Source organism: Rutilus rutilus, assembly GCF_951802725.1.
Source record: "Rutilus rutilus genome assembly, chromosome: 1".
Lineage (NCBI taxonomy): Eukaryota > Metazoa > Chordata > Actinopteri > Cypriniformes > Leuciscidae > Rutilus > Rutilus rutilus.
The window spans coordinates 54,038,517-54,057,318 of NC_140209.1; the positions used below are offsets into that span (position 1 = coordinate 54,038,517).

General features: G+C 39.7%; 1 protein-coding gene across 1 annotated transcript in view; it reads left to right on the plus strand.

Moving 5' to 3' along the window:
- The window catches only part of sdk2a (sidekick cell adhesion molecule 2a), a 138,354-nt gene that overhangs the window by 110,851 nt on the left and 8,701 nt on the right, over window positions 1-18,802 (plus strand). Inside the window, exons 22-43 of the mRNA XM_084430276.1 lie at window positions 1,344-1,465; window positions 1,558-1,667; window positions 3,625-3,775; window positions 4,909-5,146; window positions 5,832-5,947; window positions 6,036-6,225; window positions 6,311-6,409; window positions 7,402-7,596; window positions 7,680-7,881; window positions 7,979-8,082; window positions 8,337-8,407; window positions 8,518-8,653; window positions 9,439-9,495; window positions 10,389-10,490; window positions 10,643-10,758; window positions 12,055-12,241; window positions 13,863-14,000; window positions 15,288-15,449; window positions 15,551-15,676; window positions 15,760-15,924; window positions 16,021-16,161; window positions 17,558-17,702. Coding sequence (XP_084286402.1) covers window positions 1,344-1,465; window positions 1,558-1,667; window positions 3,625-3,775; window positions 4,909-5,146; window positions 5,832-5,947; window positions 6,036-6,225; window positions 6,311-6,409; window positions 7,402-7,596; window positions 7,680-7,881; window positions 7,979-8,082; window positions 8,337-8,407; window positions 8,518-8,653; window positions 9,439-9,495; window positions 10,389-10,490; window positions 10,643-10,758; window positions 12,055-12,241; window positions 13,863-14,000; window positions 15,288-15,449; window positions 15,551-15,676; window positions 15,760-15,924; window positions 16,021-16,161; window positions 17,558-17,702 — 3,073 coding nt within the window. The remainder of the gene's footprint in view (window positions 1-1,343; window positions 1,466-1,557; window positions 1,668-3,624; window positions 3,776-4,908; window positions 5,147-5,831; window positions 5,948-6,035; window positions 6,226-6,310; window positions 6,410-7,401; window positions 7,597-7,679; window positions 7,882-7,978; window positions 8,083-8,336; window positions 8,408-8,517; window positions 8,654-9,438; window positions 9,496-10,388; window positions 10,491-10,642; window positions 10,759-12,054; window positions 12,242-13,862; window positions 14,001-15,287; window positions 15,450-15,550; window positions 15,677-15,759; window positions 15,925-16,020; window positions 16,162-17,557; window positions 17,703-18,802) is intronic.

Below are 18,802 nucleotides of genomic sequence, written 5' to 3' on the forward strand. Positions count from 1 at the left end.
TGTCAAATCAGCTTAGATAATTAATGTGGTTTAGATAACATAATATTTTTGAGTTTCTGTATATTAAATCAATCTTCTTCATTGTATTAAACGCCCACTGAAGTGCCTTGGAACCCGCAGCTTTGTATGACGCGTTGATTCCACTGAAACAGGAAGCTAAGGCGGGACATATTGAATGACTCCGCCCCCTTTTCAAACAGCCAATAACGTTTAGTTTACTTCACAGACTGCAAGTCGTACTTGACAGGATTTAATAGTAGAGGTGTGAATAAATTCTAGCCATTTCATTCTTAACCAACATACAGTTGGAAAACAGAATAATATGCAATAAGGTGGCCAGGTGGTATTTATAGCATGGGGGCGGGACCCTTTAGATTCTAGAGAGCATTTGATTGGACAGCAGATAGTAGACAGTAGAAGCTGAAGTCCGCAGTGATGTCGTAAAAAAATCTGTGATCCATTTTAACAGAAGTGGGAGATGGTTTTATCTCCTAAATGCGAATTTTGTCATTATTTTGGAACACACCAGCTTATTCATAAACGTAAGGCTACCATATTCACACTAAAAGCTAAAAAACGTACATTTTGATTTCAGGGGGCCTTAACTCCATTTTTTTAATTCAATGAGTTAAAAATGTTAAGGCATCCAGGTAACTTATTTTTTTAAGTTAAACAAACAATATATATTTTATTTACAGTGCAAGCACAAAAAACAACTTTACTGTGCTTAAAAGACAACCGGGTTGTACATTCCTTAGGATGTTAACTTTAACAGTGTACCCTTATTAACCTTCCTCTTGATATCGGAGTTAATGAAGGCACGCTGAATATGATGGCATTGTGCATTAATATTCATAATCTTCAGCCACCTCTTAGACACAACAAAGAGACTAAACACAGTGAGACGAGACACCGTGAAAAAGATGCTTTGAAGTTGTCCTCTTTAGATGCTTATAATGAAGCATCAGTATGCTGGATGGATCACACTGTTTTTAAATCAAACCTATCTTGTCTCACTTTTTGTTCCCCATGATGCTAATTTGAAAGCTTCTGCTTCTGCATGCAAAAATTAACTGATGGCAGACAGAAATGCGTCATGCAAATAAGGACAATGTGCATCTCTCTTTGATTCTGAATGCATTTTTCTCCGCCGAATGCGAGGCTGAGGAATGTAAAAGTCTTTTGCATATTGGTCAGTATGGTCTGACTTACTTCAGTTTTTAATTCAGCATGAGGCATTGCGAGTGAACTGCAATAATATTGTTCCAATGCCATTTATTTGTTTCCCACTGAGCCATTTATTACCATTCATCCTGCATTTTTCGTTGCTCCCGTTCCCATAGAGATGCCTGGACCTCCTACCAACATCGCCATCTCCAACATCAGCCCACGTTCAGTTACCCTGCAGTTCAAACCGGGCTATGATGGCAAAACATCTATCTCACGCTGGCTGGTAGAAGCTCAGGTAGTTCAGAACAAATTTACGTTGAGAGCTCAAGCTATCACCTTTTTTATTAGCCATCACTGATCTCTCTCTTTCCTTTGTTGCACGTTCAGATCGGTGTTATCGGAGAAAATGAGGAGTGGGTCATGGCCCATCAGTTGGCCAATGAGCCTGATGCACGATCCCTTGAGGTCCTGGGCCTGAACCCCTACACGTACTACAGGTCCATCCCCTGCGACATGTTGAAATCTGAGATGTACTGGGCCGTTCTACAGATTTGGTTCAATGTCAGAGTTGGAAACGTCTTGAAAAAACTTTGTCTTTTCCCACAAATATTTTATGTATGCAAATTGTATAACATCCAAGGTACACATAATTGTGCAGTTAATTCTTATATTGTAATTTCAGAAAGTTTTGGAATATTTTTCCTCTCCCCAAATTTGTCACTACCGAAACACAATAATATATCATTTATTATATTATTTTTATTTATTAACAAAATATTATGATTTTGTTTACATCTGCCTTGTAAATATATTTCTTGCTATTTTATTAAAAAGTTTTCACAGGTAAATCAATAACAATTAAAATTTTAACAATATTTCAGTTGCAATTTATGAGATTTGTGTATTTTGAATCCAATCTTTCTTTGTAAAAGGCTTACAGTTAAGCATACTGATTTCAAAGTTAAGAATTCATTATTTTGAATATACATTGAACCAAACACTATCATAACATCTTGTCCTGTCACAACATGACTGTTTCGATAGTGACAATACTAGTGATACTTTTAAACCTAGTTTAAAGATGCTAATCAGCACATGGTTAGCTAGCATAGTTTTGAACAGTTGTACACACACAAAAAAAAAAAATCGAATAACACCCCAAAAAACAATGATGTCACAACCGAAACTTTACCACATGTTTCGATCGTGACTGTTTCGGTAGAGACAATTTTCGATACTTTTGAGACTAGCTCAAAGATGCTAATCAGCACATGGTTAGCTAGGACAGTTCTGAACAGTTGTACACATAAAAACTATATTTTATCGAATAACACCCCAAAAAACAATGATGTCACAACCGAAACTTTGTGACTGTTTCGGTAGTGACCATTTTAGATACTTTTGAGCCTAGCTCAAAGATGCTAATCAGCACATGGTTAGCTAGCACAGTTCTGACCAGTTGTACACATAAAAACTACATTTTATCGAATAACACCCCAAAAAGCAATGATGTCACAACCGAAATGTTGTGACTGTTTCGGTAGTGACAATTTTAGATACTTTTGAGACTAGCTCAAAGATGCTAATCAGCACATGGTTAGCTAGGACAGTTCTGAACAGTTGTACACATAAAAACTACATTTTATCGAATAACACCCCAAAAAACAATGATGTCACAACCGAAACGTTGTGACTGTTTCGGTAGTGACAATTTTAGATACTTTTGAGCCTAGCTCAAAGATGCTAATCAGCACATGGTTAGCAAGCACAGTTCTTAACAGTTATTCACACATAAAAATTCAATTTTATGGAATAACACCCAAAAAAGTTTGCTTAATTGCAGAAAAAAGGTTTTTGTTAGTGACATTCCTTTGTTACACACAGATTTTCAGACTTTTGAACACATTTACCTCAGAATTATGGGACCTATCTACTCACTATGTAGCTATGAGAGAGAGGGACACGGGAATATTTCCTGATCAAAAATGTAGGGGTGTAGTCAAAATCAGTCTCAGCCAATGGACACACACTGTTTCGGTAGTGACATGACAACATGGGACACATTTTTTTTACATTAAGTTTCATGATTTACAAAGAAAATATCTTTAAAATCTAAAAGATATTTTTAAAAAACATCATTGGAAAAAATTGCTAAAATTATTTCCATATCATTTTCATAAGTTGAAATTTAGGTATTAAGGTTCGAGACAGCCACCTCCCAATTGAAAGTACCCATAAATTATGATTTTATATGTATTAAGCTTACTGATATTTTAAATATTATTGTAGGATTCAATAGATAATAATAAGAATCTTAGTAAACATCTAAGATTTGAATACTTTTTGATTTTTAAATGTGTTTTTTGGTTGTGGGAACGCAGTTTGCACCAATTCTGTAGAATGGCCCATATACGATGCCTGTAGGCTGCGTTATAACTTGTCGTTTGATTTTAGGTTTCGAATGAGGCAGGTGAATATAGTAGGCACAAGCCCACCCAGCCAGCCATCCAGGAAGATCCAGACCCTACAGGCTCCTCCTGACATCGCCCCAGCCAACATCACTCTCCGCACAGCCAGCGAGACCAGCCTGTGGCTCAGATGGGTGGTACGTAATATGCGTTCTGGAACGTGATCGATATGCTTAAGAGGAAAATATGTGTGTTCGTTTTATTTTAAGTAGTCCGGAGATTGCATTTCCACCCATAGGAACATTTTATTGATCAGTGTTTGCTTGTTCATATAGCTTTGGAGAATTAATATAGGTCCCAGTCTTTTATTTAAGTAGCAACTTATATCAATGTTTCTTATTGCTTCCTATTCCCAATTGCTATGGAGAAATTATGTTATGTTAAATATGTTATTAATTTGGAACGTTCTGATAATTAGATCTTGGAAGAAATGAATGAGAACTGTTGGTATCTCAACTTTACTTTGGCATCTCCGCAAATTTGAGAACGTTTTCAGACATTGGGTCTCATTCACCTTAGTCCTAACCCTATCCCTACCCGTAAACCTAACCCTATGCTTATCCCTAAAATCAGAGGGACATGATGGCGAATAACACTGATGTAGAAGCACCTAACCCTGGTTGTAAGCCTAAACTTGACATCAGCTGTAAACTTGTCTCTCAAATCTGTTTAATCTGGAGCTGCCGTATTGATAAATGAACTAAATTAATAACTTTTTTACAACAGAAATGAATCAACACTGAACTTACGTAAGCTGGACAGTGACACTATTTTTTTCTAGAGCTGCTGTGCAGCCAAAACAACACTGTATCACTGTAAAGCTGCTTTGAAACAATCTGTATTGTAAAAAGTGCTATATAAATAAAGGTTACTTGACTTGACCTGACCTTGGACATGTGATCACTCATTTAGAATACTCCAAATTCATTAACATCAGAAAGAGGTTAAAAAATAATAATAATGTATGTGCGTACATGTGTTGAATTTTTTTGGAAAATGCACACAATTATTAGTGAATGAGACCCATTGTCTTTTCTGAAGATATGTGAGATTATTGGGGTCTTCTTCTCGGGAGATAAATCAGACAAATTAGAAACTTAAGCAGAAGTCTCCATTTGCATCACATTGTTTTGGGAGAAACAGTTGGGGTATTGAAGAGATTTCATTTGTGATTATATTTTCCTAACGGTGATAAGATCTGGTCGAGAGGTGATAAATATTCTAAGATGCTAAGATTTCTAATCTAAGTTGAAGTGTGTCTGTATTCTAGCCGCTGCCAGAATGGGAATACAATGGCAATCCAGAGCTGGTGGGCTACAGGGTGCAGTACTCACGCCTGGGCTCAAAGGTTGGGGTCCTGTCCCACATCATTCCTGACAGGCTAGAGAGAGAGTTTACCATTGAGGACCTGGAGGAGTGGACAGAATACGAGGTCAAAGTGCAGTCGTTCAATGGCATCGGGCCAGGACCGTGGAGCCAGCCAGTTCACGGGAGAACCAGAGAGTCAGGTGAGAAATCTGCTGTGCTTTCTTTCCTCCCTCTCTTGTACTTTTGCTCTTTTGTACCTTCTCAAATGCTTTTACAACAATGCTGACCTTTGAATTAATTATGATGGCTGCCCACAGGAACACTTTATTGCTCAAAGGTTGTTCCTTTATTATCCAGGAGTCTTAATGGAATTTGCAGTTATGATTCAACAAACTTTGTATCTCCTAAAATTCTTATGAGAAATAAAAAATAGATGAGACAATTGCTGGCATACAGTAAGAGAAGATACCTATAAAATAACTGTGGATAGTATAACTCAGATAATTGATTGATGAGACATATTTGAGTTTTGATTTCAGACTTTAGCGTCTTAGCAAATCTAGATATGACACTCCCTGGGGTCTTTCCCTCCATTTGCTCTCCGTTGCTTAGACCATTAGAAAGTTATTTTCATGCAAGTATTGAAAAAAAAGTTATTTTCTCATCAGTCAAACTGTCTGTCATTCACAGTTTGATTAACAGCTGGCAGCACAGTCGGAAACACGTTTTTACAATTATGTACCGAATTGTAACCAGACTGCATTGGCGTATGCTTTATCTTGTAAACATGTGACAGGTGCAATAATTGACAAAATGCACGCTGTTCCCGTTTGAAACTCTGATCGCTCTTACAGTTGTTAATTGTATGTTTTCTCCATTTGTTAGTCCCCTCCAGTGGCCCTGCAAATGTTTCAGCTTTTGCTACCACCTCCAGCAGCATCCTGGTCCGCTGGGGTGACGTGCCAGAGACTGACCGCAATGGATTAATTTTGGGCTATAAGGTACATTGTTAACTGGATTCCTACTAGATTTATTGACCTTGAATTCATTGCAGTAGTGAAAAGATGCATCTATTCCTCCTCATTTCAGGTGGTATACAAGGAGAAGGATGCAGAGTCAGCTCTACGTTTCTGGTCGGTGGAGGGAAATACCACTTACAGTGTCCAGCTCACAGGTCTTGGGAAGTATGTGCTTTATGAGATCCAGGTTCTATCCTTCACCCGTATAGGAGATGGCATGCCAAGTTCTCCACCCATCTTTGAGCGCACACTTGATGATGGTGAGAGTCTAAACCACAATTAACAACCACCATAAGTTATTAATCTTGCTTATGTTGTGCTAGTTACATTGAATTTTGTTAACAGTACCTGGGCCTCCAGTCGGGATCCTTTTCCCTGAAGTTAGGACTTCCTCAGTGAGACTGATATGGCAGCCCCCTGCCCAGCCAAATGGCATCATCCTTGGTAAATTGGGTGCACTATATATGATTTTTGCAGTCCTTTACTATTGTGACTTGTCAGACTGATTCATGATCACAGTGTGACCATGGGTAAAATCTATGGTGCACTGGGCCACGGTCTTTCATGTCAGATTGGATTGGTACACATCACAGCCGAAACTTTTCTCCCAAACGTCCCACTGACATTTCGTTGGAGCAGTCACACTGCACGATGGTACGATTGCAGAATTTCTAAGATTTACCGCAATTAATCAGGTGTCAATGAACATTAGTGTTGTCAAAAGTACTGAAATTTAAAAAATGTGACAATACCAGCATTTCCCTCTAGAATTTTGAGCGCTGTTCAACAGATTCTTAAACACCTCTGATTGGCCATTCTGTTGATGCGCTCAACATATATATTTCTGATTGGCTTTTGTGTTGACGCGCTAAACATGTATGCCTGTGATTGGCTACAATCATCAACGCTTCAAAAGCACGTTGTCTTCACCGAACGCTTACACAGACACACACGGGAGCATATAAAAAGCAGGCGTCTATCAGCGGATCCCTAATATATCCACTGATAGACGGATCCGCTGATAGACACCTGCTTTCAAACGCTCCCGTGTCGGTACTTTTGACAACACTAGTGAACATGTCACACTAGTTGATTAAAGATTAGAAACAAGACTTACTCTGCAACAAGAGCAAACCAGTAAAAAGTTAGTGCATCCGCCTCCCATTCTGGTTGATGCTAGCTCAAATTCCGCCCCGAGCAGTATGGGTAGGACTAGTTTTTTGGGGGCCGTGATCCGGATGGGAGTGAGTGTAATAAAAGTTAGCTGATAGAGATACCTGTGCAGGCAACCTTACTAGATGCTGGAGGCTGTGGTCTTTTGTGTCCTTGTAAGTGCGTCCGCATCCCATTCTGGTAGGCGTTGGTTTGAATCCCATTTGAAGGGGTGCTTGTAGGATAATCAAATTCAGAATCTACTAACAGTTTCTCTCATCTAGCCTATCAGATTGCTTACCGGAAAAACTCCTCCAGTATTACCTCCGCCATCGTCGATGTGCTCAACCCAAGTGCGCGACAGTATACAGCAGCTGGACTGAAACCAGAGAGTGTTTATGTGTTCCGCCTCACAGCCCAGACTCGAAAGGGCTGGGGAGAAGCGGCCGAAGCACTGGTGGTCACTACAGAAAAGAGAGGTACTGCTTCACCTCTCTTTACAAGGTCAGGTGCTGTTTACTACATGTCATTGATTAAAACGACTCATCTAATCTCCCCTCAGCACGCCCACAGCCCACAAGTCGTCCCGTTGTGCCTCAGGAAGAGGTCCTGGCCCGCAGTGTGCTCCTGTCATGGGAACCAGGCAGCGATGGTCTGTCACCCATCCGATACTACACAGTCCAGTACAGAGAGCTGCCCGACAGCAACTGGACTGTCCACTCGGCATCAGTCAACCATGAGGCCACCTCTTACATCATAGACAGGTAAGCCTGAATTGATTCTGTGTCAAACTTTGAGGGTCATAGAGGACAAAACTGGTAGCACCGCAGTAGTCCTACTGAGCTTTTTTCCTGTTTGCAGGCTCAAGCCTTTCACTTCCTACCAGTTCAGAGTGAAAGCCACTAATGATATTGGGGACAGCGAGTACAGCAAGGAGAGCGAGGCAATCACCACTCTACAGGACGGTAGGGGCAACTGCGAAACGCTTTAATGCTGTCGAGGCCTGAGATGAATCATAATGTGGCCAAAATTGGATACAGCCAGTGAAGGGGAAAAACTGCTGGGTTACCTCATGCTTGACCTTTGGCGTGTAACCAGAATGCTGCTAACATTTCCACCACTATTAGCTGGATTTCACTCTTGGTTGTTCGACTCTTATCAGGGTCTTTGCAGCTCCGCAATCATTAGCTGAACAAACTGTCTGTTTGTGTTCCATTAGCTCCCGACAAAGCTCCCACAATCCTCTCTGTGACGCCGCACACCACCACATCTGTGCTGGTCCGCTGGAAGGTGAGGTCTGATTCATCACGCTGTTCTGAGAGGGAACACAGGTCTTTATCTGGTGTTGAATGTTGTGTTTACAAACAGGAGATAATGATAATCTGTTCAAACCCATCCAGCCACCCCCTGAGGAGGAGATCAATGGCATTTTGCTTGGTTTTCGAGTACGCTACAGAGAACTGCGTTACGATCGCCTACGCAGCTTCACAGTGCGCACAGTGAACAGCCCACCAGGCAACTGGGCTGAGCTCACAGGTGAGTCTCCCCAAGTCACTCAAGTCTAAATTAGTATTTGTCTATCTAGCCCTGTTATCTACAAAAACGTACAGCGGTAACAATAGCCTTATAAAAGACGGTTTGTACCATGGTACAGTCATGGGATAATATGATGACTTGATTATTATATTCATGTACCTTGGTATTACTACCATGTATTTCAAGGTACATCAAAGAATAAAAATACATAGTACAGGATACTTTGAATATCTTGCATTTAAATTTGATCAGTTCTTACTTTCCCTGAGAATCAAACCCATGACCTTGGTGTTGTTAACGCAATACTCTATTGTTTGAGCTACAGAAAGCACAGGAAACTACTACCATATTGGCATTAAAGCCATGAAAGCCATATTGGTATTAAACCATGGGTTTTGTATGGGAAGTGTTTGTGCTGATCAAAAAGTACTTGCGTCACAATCACATGTATATAAGTACATGGAGAGATAAGCTAATTCAGCAAAATGCTAACTCGTCTGTTTTGTGTTTCCCTGTAACTGCACATTCTATTGTGGATCATGTCATTAACATGCATGTAATTGAAGCTTTACACTGTTTGATAATGAGGGCTGTGTTAATTGTTTTCTGAGCAGTTAGTTTCTCTCGCAAAGTCTGTAGAGCCGCCAGTCTTTCCGCTAGCATGAGCTAATGCGCTAATCCAGCTCTTTTTTTCTCTCTTTCTCTTACTTACTCTTTATCTCTCTCCCTCTTTAACTTTGATCTTGCTAACTGTCATCCTCTCCCCTCTACTCAACCGTCCTCAGCCCCTTACAGTGTGAGGAACCTGACCGAATCCTCACTTACACAATACGAGCTGGACAGTAAGTCCTGAGATTCGCTCTCGCTCTTTCATCAGTGTTTCTATCGTCATCATTTATACCAGTGTTGGGGAAGCTACTTCAAGCTGTTCATATCTGAAGTAGTTTAACTGCAGTCAAGCCATCCAATAAACAGTTAGCTGAACTACCAATAAAACTGCAGTGAAGCTATATAACCGTTCAAAAGTTTGGGATGCTTTGGGAAAAGCATTTTGGAGTATTTAAAATATTATATTATTTTCTTAATTAAGTTCTTAAATTCTAAATATTAAAATTTGTGAATATTACTTCATACATGCTTATTAAATTAAATTTGATATTATTGTTTCTATTGAAATCTGAATGTATAATTTTAAAATTTAATTTATATTGTTCATGATTAATATTATTAAGGATATTTTTATGCATATCAATACAAATGAGATATTCTCACAGGAACTCAAATCTGTCTATCATTTTCTTTTTCGCAACAGTTCTCTTTAATGAAACATCTGAATGAACAAATTCACTAAGATGAATCAGGGAACAGTAGCTTATTACTGGAAAAGTTACTCTGATTATACTAAAGAACATTAAGTTAGCAGCCTCGTTCATTTTGGTTAGTTACTCCCCAACACTGCTTTCCAGTCATCCACTCCTTCATCCTGCCAAACTCAATCTCTGAACTCCAGTAGTGAGTAGTACTCTTTCTCACACCTCGTTTATTTGCTCACACGAGAGTCCAGTCTCATTTGTCTCTCTTCTCACGTCTGACTGTGCCCATTTCTCTCCACACTGTCATTGGCTTTCCCTCACAACTTCTCACTTCATTGGAACAGGATCATTATGTTTTAGCACCACTTAAGGTTTTATCATGCAATATTGAATAGGGTGTACACTTTTTTCCCATTGTTCAGATCTGAATAAACACAAGCGCTACGAGATTCGACTGAGTGTGTATAATGCGGTAGGGGAGGGGCCCACCAGCTCGCCACAGGAAGTGTTTGTGGGAGAGGCGGGTAAGGACACAAGTATTCTCAGTCAATATTATTGATTTCACAGTCTAATAAAACATGCAGTAGTGCTGTCAGTCAGTATACAGTCTAATAAATCAGTCAGTCTGGTTTGATCATCTCTCTCTCTCTCTCTCTCTCTCTCTCTCTCTCATCAGTGCCCACCGCTCCACCTCAGAATGTCGCTATCCAGTCCTCAACAGCCACTCAGCTTGATGTCACATGGGACCCTCCTCCAGTGGAGGCCCAAAATGGGGATATTCAAGGCTATAAGGTAGGACACTTCAGTGTGCCTCAGCAATTCAAAGATCAATTCAAAACTAACACAGTGGTTCTTTGAGCGCCCCCTGATGGTGTGCAACACAACTGTGGAAATGCTGTCAGTTACCAGAGAAAATAATTCTGGATCGACCCTCAGTTCGAAAAAGCAAACAAATTATTGCTTATTTGATATGACATAGTCATAGTCTGGTTCTGATTGGCTGCCAATGTTTTTATCGTTCATCAGCTGGAGAAACAAAATGCTTGTGAAAATTAATCCAATTATAACTTTCTTCTGTGATATCACATAGTTGTGGTGTGGACTGTGCTGTTCTTTTGCATTAACATTAGTGATAGTGTGACTACTGTCCTTGGTGTATATATACATATATATAGGCCTACACATACAGCATGCTATTGATAGAGAATTGTTTTAAAACTGCATTGCATTTTTTTTTTCCAGAAATGTTTTGAAACTCTTCTGTGGTTTCAGTGATTTTCAACAAACCTCCAAGGGGACCTCAAGATGACTTACAATTATTTAAAATAAGACAAAACAAGCATGAAAATAAGCTGCAACAACTATATTTTTATATCTATACTGAATATACATCTTTCTAGTTATGCCAAGCTCTAAAATATTTTATTGGGTAGAAATCTGAGTGAGGGATGGCCTTCAAATATTGTTTTGGACAATGGGGTTCCTTGAAGTAAAAAATTAGGTTCAGATCCACTGCTTTAAAGTACTAAAATTATCAATTCTTTATGTTTCTTGTTACAATTTAAATAAGTACTAGACAGTGCATAGGTCTAATTAGATGCTCTAAATGCCCATTCACACCAAGGACAATAACTTTAACGATAATTATAACTATAAAGTTTTAATAATTGTTCTAATTCAATGAGAATAGGGAAAGTTACTTTCAGAAAAAAAAAAAAAAAAACTTTTTCCAGCTGATTAACAATAAAAAAACTCAGAATGTACCAGACTTAAACAAGCTCGAGGTTCTACTAAACAACGTTATTGTGCATTGGTTTGGACGCTAATATAATGACCATTACCTTTAGTTATCGTTCTTGGTCAGAATAGGCCTTAAGACAAGCCCGCGTTCTAACACAAATAGGCTTTTATTCTATTCTATTAGTATAGAATAATAACTAGGTGACTAATTGATCCTTAGCCTGGTAGACTGATTTAATCAGACTTGGTCTGAAAAGTTTGAGGACTGCTGCTCTAAAATATTAAACTTAATAGCCCATCAGATTGACAAATTCTGAAGTAATTAATTTGTGCGATTTGTCTTGCTAGATTTATTATTGGGAGTTTCAGCTGCAGAATGAGACTGAGCGACTCCGCACACTCTTCCTGCCGGAGCTGAGTGTAAAGCTGAAGAACTTGACTGGCTACACCACCTACATGATCAGCGTGGCTGCCTTCAACGCGGCAGGGGACGGCCCGCGCTCGCTGCCCACCAGAGGGCGCACTCAGCAAGCAGGTGACCATGGGACTCAATGCAAAATACATCAGTCAACAACCAGTGAAGTGACCTTCATGCTTAACCCGCTTTGGGAGAATGTCCTAGATCTTTGATCCCACTGTTTTCCCAAAAATCCCTGCTGGAAAGGTTATTAATTTTCAATTGGACGGATCACATCATATGGATTGCATGAGGGCTATGGTGTTAGATTATGAAGGAGAATCTTGGGGGGTAGTCTGTTGGAACGGAAGCTCATGACAGTTCATTTAGGACCGGGAGCTGGGAACTGGGTTTGAGAAATGGGCCACATATTGAGGAAGTGTTTTTTGGCAGATCAGCTTAAGAAGAACTCTGTTCCAAGCGATTGAGAAAAGTTAATTCAGCCTTTTTCCGCTCCCTTAAAGACTGTGACAGTGTAGTGAGGAAGTAACAATGAGAACAGTACAGGCGAGACTGAATCTTGGCTCAGCTTACAGGGAGATGAGCCAACTCAAGTCTCCGTGCCAATCTTCCGGAGGGCAAACTAACTCCTTGAATTACTGCAACATTACCCTGACCTCTAACAGCAGAAGAGTGCTTAAATATACATGTGCTGAAAAGTTTTTTTTTTTAAATCTAACTGTGTCCAGGATCAAGAACATCTTTTGACACCCCTGCCAAATAGTGGGTGAATTGAGGAAAAATAATAAATAATACAGTATAAAATAAAAAAGAAAGAAAATAATATTTCTTATCTGCATTATTGACAACTTTCATTATATAGTGTATATAATGATGTCAGTCAAAAATAAAAAAAATAAAGTATTCAGCAAGGATGCATTAATTAAATCCATCAAAAATGACTATAAAGACATTTATAATAGATTGAAATAGATTTATATTTCAAATAAATACAGTTCTTTTGAACTTTCTATTTATCAAAGAATTTTTAAACTGCTTTCAACATTAATAATTATCAGAAATGTTTCTTGAGCAACAAATCATCATATTAGAAAGATCTCTGAAGGATCATGTGACACTGAAGACTGGAGTAATGATGCTGAAAATACAGAAATCACAGGAATAAATTACATTTTAAAATATATTAAAATAGAAATCACTGAAAAATCCCAATCCCAAACTTTTGAATGCTATAGTATAGTGTATGATAATTGAAATACTTTTTTACATTATACATACAGGCTAATCTCAGTTTTTGTGTGAAATTGCACCTGTTAAAAAAGAACGTGTAGACTTATTGTTTTTTGTTTCCATTGCTTTCGTTTCGGTAGCTTAAGGTCAAGAAAATTCCACAAATGTATTTTTTAAGAAAACAAACTTCCTTGATAAAATCTTGATACCTTTATTGCCTGAGTTTAACAGCTGTTATACGTTTTTTTTGTTTTTGTTTTTTCTAAAAGACACATAACAGATTTTGACTTTACAATTTGATTTAAACCATGTATTATGTTCCAGTTCTTAATAAAGTTACCAACTAACTGCGAGTAACTGTTTTATTTACATTTTTACTTGCATTTGGTTGGTAACTTTATTTATTTTACTTTGGCAAGCATTCATTTTTTGGCCCTGATTAGATCTATGGAAGTCAAACAATCATAATGCGTGTTGGATGTTGATTGAGAGCTCTTTAACTCCACAGCTCCAAGCGCTCCCAGTTTTATCCACTTTAGTGAACTCACTACTACCTCAGTCAACATGTCCTGGGGTGAGCCCAAGCAGCCCAATGGCATCGTGGAGGGATACCGCATGGTCTACGAGCCCTGCACGCCTGTGGATGGTGAGAAACTACACCACACTAAAAGCTTTTGACTGAGCAAATTATAGAGGTAGCTTTCCATAAGCAGCTGATTTACACCATTTTCTTCTTTTTTTTTTTTTACATCATGCTTTTTTAAACTTACAAATGTCTGAAATTTGCTCTCCAAATCTGGTCAAGATGAGGTTTCTTTCTGGCGTGTAATGAATGGCATTCCTCTTGTGAAGTTTCCCTCCGTTTGCCCTGTTATTGAGCAAGGCATGGTTAAAAAATTGTAAAGTGTGGTGCATTGGCCAAATTCCACCATAATTGGGATCAGAGAGGGAATTACTGTGGTCCCATAATGGCTCCAGAGTTGGGGGGGGGGGGGGGGGACCAGATGTGCTGGGCTGCTGTTTACCAAGGGCCCGTATCTGAAGAATACGCTTTAAAGAAAAAAGCCCAACTTTCTCTGTTAGTTTAACCCCTAGAGCATGACCTTGTGCAGTGTTCACACGTATATGTAAATTTAAGTGTAAAACTCTGAAAGCAAAGTCAGTGCTTGCAAAGCAACAAAGTGTTATTTAAGCTCAGGTTTTAGCCTTTACTTCTGTGTAAATTGAATGCTGGATCAGAGACACCTTGCCTTTTAGTAACACTGAGAGCATATCTTGTTTTCTGTCGGCTACACACTCGATTATCAACACATGCCATGTTCGGGAATACTGTGAACACACTGAATACAGTAAACACTGTAGCTGCCTGCTTTAGCAAATGTAGAAGATCAACCGGGTATGTTATGCATACAGAAAATCTGGATACTCCTGCATAAATTTGCATAGTATTCATAACGTAGCTATAGTCACGGTGCAACATGAAGGTGGCTATAAATGGTTAAACAGAACAGAACTGACAGAACAGATAAACGGAAGACAATCATTTTTCAGTATGCTAATTAATATTAAGATGAGTCATGACTGTCAGATAGATGAATGCTGAACATTCTATCAATATAAGCCAATGGAACATTTTAAAACCTTAATTTTAGAGGTCGTATAAAGTATACATTTTCTTAAAACCAACATTTAAAAAAAAAAAAAAAGACCAGAATTTGTATGTAATTCTATTACTGCACACTCCCATTAAAAGGTCATTAAAATGTTTTTGAAAGAAGTAAAAAATTATAAAAAAAACCCTTTCAATTGTCAATACAGTGCCACACTGCAAGCTGTGTAATAGTGTTTGTATGTGTCATTGTTAGTGTTTCACTCTAGCGTGGTATCTAGAGTTTGAGTGTTTCCTCTACAGACTCCTCTCCTCACACTTCAGGTGTCAGTAAGATTGTCACAGTGGATGTGAAGGGCAGCGCCCCCTTGTGGATGAAAATCAAGGATCTGGCAGACGGAGTGACCTACAACTTCCGCATCCGTGCTAAAACCCTTACCTATGGACCAGAGGTCGAGGCCAACATCACCACTGGCCCTGGAGAAGGTCTTGTTGCCTCATATTTAGCCCAATTTGCTATTTTGTTACACCAATAAATCTAAAGCGTATAATTTCATAGCATCTTATTGCCCTATTTTGTTTTACAGGTGCTCCGGGGCCTCCGGGAGAGCCATTTATTTCTCGTTACGGCTCGGCCCTCACTCTCCACTGGTCCAGCGGTGACCCTGGCCGTGCTCCCATCTCACGCTATGTTATAGAAGCAAGACCATCTGGTGAGTTGAAGAAACAGAAGTAGTATAGAAACACAGCATTTAAGGTCATTACAGAGGGAATAATGGCATCTCACCACCAACAGATGAAGGACTGTGGGATATTCTAATCAAAGACATCCCTAAAGAGGTGACATCGTACACTCTTAACCTGGATACTCTCAGAGAAGGGGTCACCTATGACTTCCGTGTCATCGCGGTGAATGACTATGGCTACGGTTCTCCAAGTGCCCCTTCTCCTTCAATATCAGGTGAGTAAACTTGAACAAGCACGCCAGGAAGCCTAAACGGTTTTGTGTTTCATTGTGGAAACCCATTTTTCTGCTTCTTTTCTCTTTTTTTACCAGCCCAAAAGGTCTCCCCCTTTTATGAGGAATGGTGGTTTCTGGTGGTTATTGCTCTCGTGGGCCTCATTTTCATCCTTCTGCTTATCTTCATCCTCATCATACGAGGCCAGAGCAAAAAATACACCAAGAAAACAGACTCAGGTGGGTTGATAAGCCAAAAACACTCAAAATAGATCCATAATCTCTCTCACTTACCCTGATTGCCCTGTCTCTTTTTGCTGACTCACGTGACTAAAGTGAGATGGACTCAATATAAGCTTTATTTTCCCATCACTATTGGGTATCGCCATAGTGCTCTGGGAAAAAGTGATTTTCCACTTGAGAGATGCACAAAGAATCAATAGCAGTGTGTGTTTGCTTCATTTAGTTGTGGTCATTACTATCAAAATGATTGCTGACTCGTTTTGCTGCCTCGGAGGGAGGCGGTCTGCTGCCTCAAGCAAAATTACATCACTCATCATCTCATGTCTTCTCTCAGCTTGGGAAAGAAAGTGACCGTCAAGTCTTTTCTCACTATTCTTGAGTTAGTTCCAAACAAAACTCAGTGGTTTTGCCAGTTGCAGACTGGACCACAAACCCTTAAAGCTGTGGCAACTAGGGGTGACGGTGTAGAACACACTGCAAATCTGAGCTGTCAGACGTTCAATATCTGCCCGACGTTGATGACGGCCGAACAAGTCTTTATGACTGACCTAACTCTTTATTTCCAGTTGGATTGATTAAAAGTTGCATTTATTCAGTTGCATTTATTCCTAAAAGTTGCATAAAGCCAACTGGTTAGATTAGAACTTGTCAGATCAAGAAAGTCCTTTCTAGTTTTGTGTGCAATTTGCATGAGGTGGTTACTAAGTGTGGGCTCCAAGCAAGTTGCATCTTTCTGCTTAGAGTTCTGGGGAGGTCGAGTTGCGTGCTGATCTCTGAGTGTGGGAGGGATTCTCACATGGCTGCCTCTGAGCTCGGTCAGCGTTTAGTGCTGTGCCAGGGTCAGTCAACAGGGTTGTGGATGTGTGAGTAGCACAAGGGAAGTGTTTGTGTAGGACACAAAGGGCTTCTCTCAAGATACTCCCCACCCGCCTGGCCCAGTTCGGTCCTGATCTATTGGTGCCGGTTTGTTTAACTGAAGTCCAGTGAGGCCAGAAGTTCTGCAAGGTGGGAGATCACACTGTCCATCTAGGCAGAGAGGTCACTGCTCTCTCACCTCCATGAAATCACACTTCAGTTAGACTCTGAGCCTTTGAGATCAGAGGTCTTCTGACTTGAGAAGATGTGTGCTGGATGACCTAGTGAGATTTGACTTGCCTAGCTGCCATGGTCAAGTACACAACAAGGCCAAACCCAGAGGCACACCACTAGAGAGTAGCCGTTCGAGATCTAGGCTGGTAGGCCCAAAAAGTTGTTGGATCAAGTGAGATATTTTTAAGTTTTTTATCTATGTGCAGATATATGGTTTGTTGAATGTAGGATGGATAGATGGGATATGATTGCCGCCACAGTTGTCATGATCTTCATGGATTGTCTTCTTGTCTTCTGTCTGTAGGTGCCCACTCAAACTGCACATCTCTGCCCCTATCCCATGGAGAGATGGTGCGGCTGGATGAAGGACGCTTCCCTGCCCTGGAGCTCAACAACCGTCGACTCTCTGTCAAAAATTCCTTCTGCCGTAAGAATGGAATCTACACCCGGTTAGTATATGCATGAAAAATTATTTCCATCCGTTGTATACATACATATACAGTGATATCACTTCACAGAGAGCCTGCAACTCTTCTAACTGAATATATATTAAAATAGTGCTTAATGTTATATTTTTTCTGGAAATTTTCTTTGGGGTAAACACTGTCAGTATGCTGTTGAGGACATTATTTGCACAATGGCTTTAATTCCCAAATGGCTACAAACAAAGAGCCAGAGAGGAATGTATTCTGTCCACACACAGAGCTTTAGCCGAGCCGTTGATTTAAATTCTACTTCAGGCATCCATTAAATGGATTGAGTTGGCATGGATTTTAATGACAGTTGCTCTTTTCAAATTTCCAACTGCAATCTGTCAGCTGAAAGAACACTCCAGACTGTGGAAGTTGGACCACTCGGACCCCCCTCCTTTGTGTCTTATTGACATTCAAAGTGCATTCTGTAGAAATTGACTATTTATGTAAGCTGCTTCAACAAAGCATCTTTCTTCACATGCTCTTGCACTGAGATCAGACTATATCCATGATGGTCATACCATGTCCCCGGTTGCTTAAGGACTAAGAGAAAGGTCTAAAAGACAGTACGTTATTCAATGACATTTAGGGGGTTTCAAGTTTTTTTTAAGGACATTTTCTAGATAATTTTCTGGGCCCTTAAAATATATTTTGTCACTTCTTGCACATTTAGCCAGACGTCAGCCACAACTTTGAAGTCCTTATTATCTACAATAAATTGATTATTAATGACAGCATATAGGTTTTGTCTTTATTGTCTGATACAGATCATAACACTGTTTTCTAACCAGTTGCGATCCAACATGTTTACACACTGCAAGCCAATCAGAGCATATTTGGTGTTTAGTTTGCAATTAGGTGGACCACGATTTTGGACCAATGAGATTTCATGGTGGGTGGAGCTACACAGTGTGACGCTTGCAGAAAGAGAAATTAAATGGCCGATGTATTCGAAAAGCTTGAGCGACTGCTGTTGCTAATAATTAGCTCATTGGGCGAACGTTCAATGTAATATGTAGAGTTAAAACAGTTTAGTACATGTATCTCATCCTTTGAAGGCGTTCAAGCCTTAATTG